Below are 7045 nucleotides of genomic sequence, written 5' to 3'. Positions count from 1 at the left end.
TTGATTAAAATTAGTATTTAATAATTCAAAATTAACTAAAATTTTGGTTTTATATATTTGAAGTACAGTCAATTAATTTTAAATGGTTTTAAAATGGACTATAGATTATAGATAATGTAGGTGGAGGGAAATGTTTATTGAAAGAGTGCGAAAGAAAAGTCAGATTAGTTAATAAAAATGTAACTAAATTGAAGGAAGGGCACATAATGTTGGTAGTTGCATGGCCTAATCACTCCTTTTCATTACTTTCAAATATCTAAATGACTATAATACCCTCTTTCCTCCACGTGTACGTCTCTTATTCCCTGATCCTAAACGCTAGTCCATGATAAGCTACAGAGGAGCACAGTTATAGGTGATGAAATTTAGCATTTTTTTTGTATACATACATTTTTATAAATATGTGACGTAAAAGCATTTGAAAATCCACAATTTGTACTGTGAAGTAGTGCTTATCGTCCTTATTTATAAAGGACTTAAGCGTCCTTCCACTCTCACCAATATCAACAAAATCATTTTTTGTAATTTAATTTCCAATAGAGCTCTCTGAGCTCTCTCAATTCACATCCATGGCGTCTCTTTCTTCAATAATGCTTTTCTTTGCTTTTTCTTCCCTTTTCTTTCAAGCTTTCGCCGGAAAACTCTCTCCGGACTCCCACTTCCTCACTGTCGATCTCGCCGGCCTTTTCCCCTCCGCCTCCTGCACCCGCCGCTCCCCTCAAGGTCTCTCTCTCTATCTCTATCTCTATCTACAATTTTCCATTGCTATTACTTGAATTTCCCTCTCAATTTTCTTAGACTCTCTTTTACTTATTGGATTGGAAATTTTTATTTTGGCAAATATATATATTTAAAAATTATATGGTCAAATTAAATGTTGATTTTCTGTAAATTAGGGAGTTGGATTTTAAACGAAATTTATAGAAATTCAATAAGTTTTTGTGCTGGTTAATTTTCTTTTGTTCTAATGTTCTACTTTTGAATACATTTATTTTATTTAGATGTCATGTTAGTGTATTTAGGCAGGAAGCACCACTAATTTCTCTGTCAAACATATGCTTACGTGTATTGAAAATAGCCATGACTAATTTTTCAACCTTAAATGTCTAGTTTTATACTCAATATTTCTTTTATACACTTTTTAATGATAGATAATGGAGAAAACGAAAGATTCCAATTTTGAGTCATTTGAAGAAAGAAAAAAAATAATAGAGAAAGAGCAATTGGGTCTGTCTGTCTGCCTCTATCTCTCAGCTTTTTCTTTGTCAATATTGAAGAAATTTTCATCGGTGGGTTGTTGGTTTTGTGGCTAAAAAGCAAAAGGGAAAAATCAATTTGTTGATAAGAAAAAACCAATAAAAAGTCAATAAATGGGCCCAAAATTCCACATTATTTAAATTATTTGCTTAATTATGAAACTTAATTACCCCCTTTTTTTATAATAATTTATTTATCTTTGCAAAAAAAAAAAAGATTTTCAAGATCTTTACCAAATTTTACGAGTTCATATAATACATATTTTTTTATTAGAAAGAAAATCTCTCTTGAAATCTTGCTAAATATTTTTAAATGATCTTAAAATGATTAAATATTGAAATGAGTTCTATTATTACTAGATGAGTCTGAGTTTAAGTAATGACTTTCAAACAAGTCAATAAATGATGGGGAAAGAATAATTAATTTTTTTATATTAAAAAATTGTTTGTATTTATAATTGGAAAACTCTAACTTAGAGAGTCAAAAGTACAAAAAGACGAAGACGTACAGCGTCAGAGGCTGCAAATATTCCGCGACCTCATACGGCGGTGTAATTAAAGCTCCAACTAAAGCCGCCGCTAATTATTGCGTTTTCGAAACCATCAACCCGCTCCTTGTGGGCCTCTCGAGGCCCATATTATGAACTCGGCCCATTATTGACCTATTTTCTTTTTTCTTTTTTGAATATTATGATTAAAAATAGACTTAGATTTAAATTATTATTTCATATTTCATGATATACTTGACTATAGCTTGTGACTATTCTTTTTTTTTTTTAAAAAAAGTAAACTATCCAAAATAACTCTTTTCTTTTTCATGTAATTATTCCGTATTTTTCTTATAAAATAGGATTTTTTTTTCATTTACTGAATATTTTATTTTTGTTAAAAAATGAACTAAACCATTTAAACCTAACCATAACAAATCAATGCAATTTGCAACTTATTGCTCTAATAATGCAAGATTTGGATGCCCATCTCCTTCATTACCGAACCATAAATTTGCATATAGTAAAACAATCTTTTGAACTATACTTACATATATGACTATTCAAATCTTTTTTACATCTATTTGTTGTTTGGTCTCTTAGTTTTTTCGTGTTTCCATTGTTTCTTTGAGTTAAAAAAGATAAATTCTATTGATTACGAGAGAAGTATGAGTTAGTAGGTATCTCCTATAATCCTCTCGCCTGTGCTACAATCACATACTTACGTATCTCCAACAATCATAAAAAGAAAAAAACGTAGTCACACGTCAAATTGCAATTAAAAATGAAGTAGAAGCAAGAGTAGAAATTTCAAAAGGAAAATAACTAGTAAATATGAGACATCATTGTTCAATAAGAATTCATTATGAGGTAGATTTTTTTTACATTTTAGACTTATTTTAATATTTGTTTGACGTGAGTGATGAAAAAGATTGTAAAAATTAATAACGTGGGAGGTTTGGTTTTTAAGGAAGTGCTAGATTAGTCCATTGATATATATTCTTTAGAGAAACAGTGTGAAAAAGAAATTTTAATTTACTTTGGTTGTTTGTGGGCTTGTGGCAGTCCATACATCAAGTCTGGGAGAGCAGTCATCGCTGGAGGTGATTCACCGGCACGGCCCATGCGGCGACGAAGTTTCAAACGCTCCGACGGCAGCCGAAATGTTGGTGAAAGATCAGAGTCGAGTGGATTTCATCCACTCCAAAATCGCAGGGGAGCTGGAATCCGTAGACCGTTTACGAGGGTCGAAGGCCACAAAAATTCCGGCAAAGTCCGGGGCGACGATCGGGTCGGGGAACTACATAGTGAGTGTGGGTCTAGGAACGCCGAAGAAATACTTGTCGCTTATATTTGACACCGGTAGCGATTTGACGTGGACTCAATGTCAGCCTTGTGCTAGATATTGCTACAACCAGAAAGACCCTGTTTTCGTCCCTTCTCAATCCACTACTTATTCCAATATCTCTTGTTCTTCGCCGGATTGCTCTCAGCTTGAATCAGGCACAGGTAATTTCACTTTAATTACTCCTTTTATTTCATTCATTTCTAAAGTTTCCCTAACGTCTCTTTAATTTTTTACAAAAAATTGAAAACTAGTTTGCTCAAAGTTGGAACTTGTATTTACCACTGTTGGTGATTTATGAGTGGCCATTAAGTTTTTGTAATATATAATTTTAAAATGTATGACAAAATAAATACTAAAAGTTTCAATTTTGTATCCATATGTTTAGATTTGTAATTCGGCCCATTGTTATGAATAAAAATAAAAACTATTTTCGCAAAAAGAAAACCTTAAATGAGCTATATAATATTAAATTATATGAATTTTACTGCATTTTTGTAAATAATTTCAATATTTTATTATTTTGTAAATTAAATGTTAAAAAATTAAAATAAAACACAAAACTTTATAGTAGAAGATATGTATTTGTAATTTATTATTTTTAGAAAAAAATTGTTAAAAATAAAAGAAATTAAAAGTTTGTCATTTAACTAATTTTGTCAAAATTTTATACTGTTTGTTTGTTTTTTAAATACTTTATTGTTGATTTTTTAAATTTAAAGCTGAACTACTGGTAACTAGAAAGATTAAACAGAAAATACATATTAGGTTTAGTTGAGTTATATATTATTTCAATTTATCTCGATTTTTCTTCTAATCTTCACTTTTCATCACTTATTAGATTTTTTAGAATATTAGGAATTTAAAATTTTGTAAGAAATAGAGCCCAAAAGCATTAAAATCTAGTTAGACTTAAAAAGTTAATTAAAAATCGAAAACTTGATTAACGTGTAATTAGTCTTAAAAAGTTCACTAACAATTGATGTTGTGAAATTACAGGAAACCAGCCTGGCTGCTCCGCCGCAAGAGCTTGCATTTACGGAATACAATACGGCGATCAATCTTTCTCTGTTGGATATTTCGCCAAAGAAACCCTAACCTTAACCTCCACTGACGTTATAGAAAATTTCCTCTTCGGTTGCGGCCAAAACAACCGTGGACTCTTCGGGAGCGCTGCCGGTCTAATTGGCCTTGGCCAGGACAAAATCTCCATCGTCAAACAAACCGCACAAAAGTACGGTCAGGTCTTCTCCTACTGCCTCCCTAAAACCTCCAGTTCCACCGGCTACTTAACCTTTGGCGGCGGCGGTGGCGGTGGCGCTCTTAAATACACGCCGATCACAAAAGCACACGGCGTCGCAAATTTCTACGGCGTCGACATCGTAGGCATGAAGGTTGGCGGAACTCAAATTCCGATTTCTTCGTCGGTTTTCTCGACCTCCGGGGCGATAATCGATTCCGGAACAGTTATCACACGGCTGCCACCGGATGCGTACAGCGCGTTGAAATCAGCGTTTGAGAAAGGAATGGCGAAGTATCCGAAGGCGCCGGAGCTTTCGATTTTGGACACGTGTTACGATTTGAGCAAATACTCCACCATACAGATCCCGAAAGTGGGGTTTGTGTTTAAAGGAGGAGAAGAACTCGATTTGGACGGCATCGGAATCATGTATGGAGCATCAACGTCGCAGGTGTGTTTGGCGTTCGCCGGAAATCAAGATCCGAGCACCGTGGCCATTATCGGAAATGTGCAACAGAAGACTTTGCAAGTGGTTTACGACGTCGGTGGAGGAAAAATTGGGTTTGGTTATAATGGTTGTTAGAGGTCTTTTATAAGAATAGGTGTGTGGTGGGGCTAATAATGAAATGGGAAAAAGAAAAAAAAGAAAATGATATTTTCAAAAAAGAAAAGAAAATAATGGGAAAAAAAGAAAAATTTTATTTATAAAAAGGGTTCAAGAAATTGGATTAGTGAAGAATTGGTGTGAGAAGAAAAAAAGGTTGAAAGAAGTTTGCAAATGTATAGGATTAAAAGCCTTTTGTTTGTTGCTTCATATATTTGTTAATTGTAGTGCTTGTAATTGGAACCTTGCAAGTTGTAATGTTTCCTCTTTGTATGATATGACAAAAAAAAAAAAAAATTGAAGTTTCAATTGATTAGCACGTACTTTTCTATGGAAAGATTAGAAGTTCAAATATACACAAATAGTTGTTTTCTTATATGCTTTTATCTCTATCTCTTTTTTTTTTATACAACCTTTAGCCTCTACTTTTTATTTGTGCTTCGTAAATAAGTTTTAGTTAAGTTGTTAGGTTCATTTTCAAAGCAAGGTTGTCTACGGTTGAAGTTAGGGCGACCTAATCTCCTCTTCCTCTAAAGTTTTGTTAATTGTTTTCGTTATAATGAATTTTCAAGAGCTCGAGAGTTTGAGTTTCGATTTTGAAAGCATTGCAGTTGGTGGAACCCTACTTGATTTGGTGTTAGAGGAATAGTGCTTTTTCAACGTTTCTCAAACATGCTTTGACAATTTGTACATGCTTCGACACAGACATAGTAGAATTAATAAGAAAAAATAACACTTGACATTTTGCTTACCTATCGATTTGCTATTACCATAGTTAAAGACGAAGAAGTCTAAGTAGTTGTATTGGTTAAAGGAAGAGTGATGATGATAACTCTTTGGAGGTTGATGCGGAAGATGCTTACTTAAAATAAAATATATTATAAGTATTTATATTTAAAGTGGTGAAGATTTTAGAAACAAGTTAATACTATTAGTTATTGTTTGATTTTGTTCAAATTAATAATTACAAATGTAAATATAAGAACATGACCTTCTACAAAATGTGAAAATAAATAAGATTTAGGAAAAAAAATATTAGAAGATAAATAATTTACTCCAGTTCTTTTAATTAAACATTAAGAATGTTTGATGATCAAGAAACAAACTGGATTAAAATCAAACTCAATAGATATTCCTCTTCTAAAAAATCAAGAGTCACTTTCAAAAATTGTTAGGCTTCCAATGAGCAAACATGTTAAATTCATATATGATATACAATTTCATTTTCATCTTTTTAGTTCATTTAAAAAATGATGTTTTAGAATTTGAATAAGAATACCCATCTCTTGTTATCTACTTTTTTTTTTAAGTATTCTTTTTTCTACTTTCTTTCAATATATATATATATTGTCCAATCCACCAACTTTCCTTTAGGATAATTTTAGAAAATAGTCAACTTTACCGAATATTTACAACTTATAACAAATTCTATCAAGTCGTTGATATGCTATAGTGATGGAAGACTATAATTGATATAATCCAAAATTTTACTATAACTTGCAAATATTTTAATTTATTTTACTATTTTAAAAAATGTCTCTTCCTTTTATTTATTTATTTAAAACATTCTTTCAGTTTTGAAATATAATTATGTTGAATAAGAAAATTTGAGTCCGATCACAAATTGTCATATCATTTATTAAATTAACGATGAAAAGTACAAATAATTGAATGTAAGACTAATTAAAATTGACATGTGTCCCAATTTAAAAATTGAAAACATTGATGGGCCAATTCTAATAATGTCATGTTTTAATCCTAACCGTTGGATCAAGTTAATTATTTTGGTTAAAAAATAAGCTTAATTAAGTTCAAAAAGAAGCTTAATTAAGTTCAAAAAGACTAAATATAACCCAAATCCATGAACCAATCATACTATTTTGATCCAAAAATAAGTTTAATTGAGTCCAAATACTAAATATAACTCAAATTCATAAATCAATACTCAAGCTCATAAAGTTCATCAGCTCTATAAATAGATGAGTTTTCATTTGTAAAGGGTTGTAAATTTTTGGAAAATTTTGACTCTATAAGGTCCAAAGAAGAATTTAAACTTTCTTCTGAATCGCATCAATTCACAAAAATACAACACCAACTCACAAAAATACAATA

General features: G+C 31.3%; 1 protein-coding gene across 1 annotated transcript; it reads left to right on the top strand.

Moving 5' to 3' along the window:
- The first annotated feature begins 445 nt into the window (after positions 1-445).
- On the top strand, positions 446-5287 carry LOC101215397 (aspartyl protease family protein At5g10770). The gene is made up of 3 exons (XM_004150818.3): positions 446-723; positions 2810-3253; positions 4089-5287. Exons 1-3 carry the CDS (start codon positions 570-572, stop codon positions 4910-4912), a joined length of 1422 nt encoding a protein of 473 aa, XP_004150866.1. The 5' UTR covers positions 446-569; the 3' UTR covers positions 4913-5287.
- The last annotated feature ends 1758 nt before the right edge of the window (positions 5288-7045 follow it).

The sequence above is a fragment of the Cucumis sativus genome, chromosome 4, assembly GCF_000004075.3.
Source record: "Cucumis sativus cultivar 9930 chromosome 4, Cucumber_9930_V3, whole genome shotgun sequence".
In the NCBI taxonomy this organism is placed as follows: domain Eukaryota; kingdom Viridiplantae; phylum Streptophyta; class Magnoliopsida; order Cucurbitales; family Cucurbitaceae; genus Cucumis; species Cucumis sativus.
Note: the sequence above shows the minus strand (reverse complement) of the source record. Positions and strands in the feature narration are given on the sequence as shown.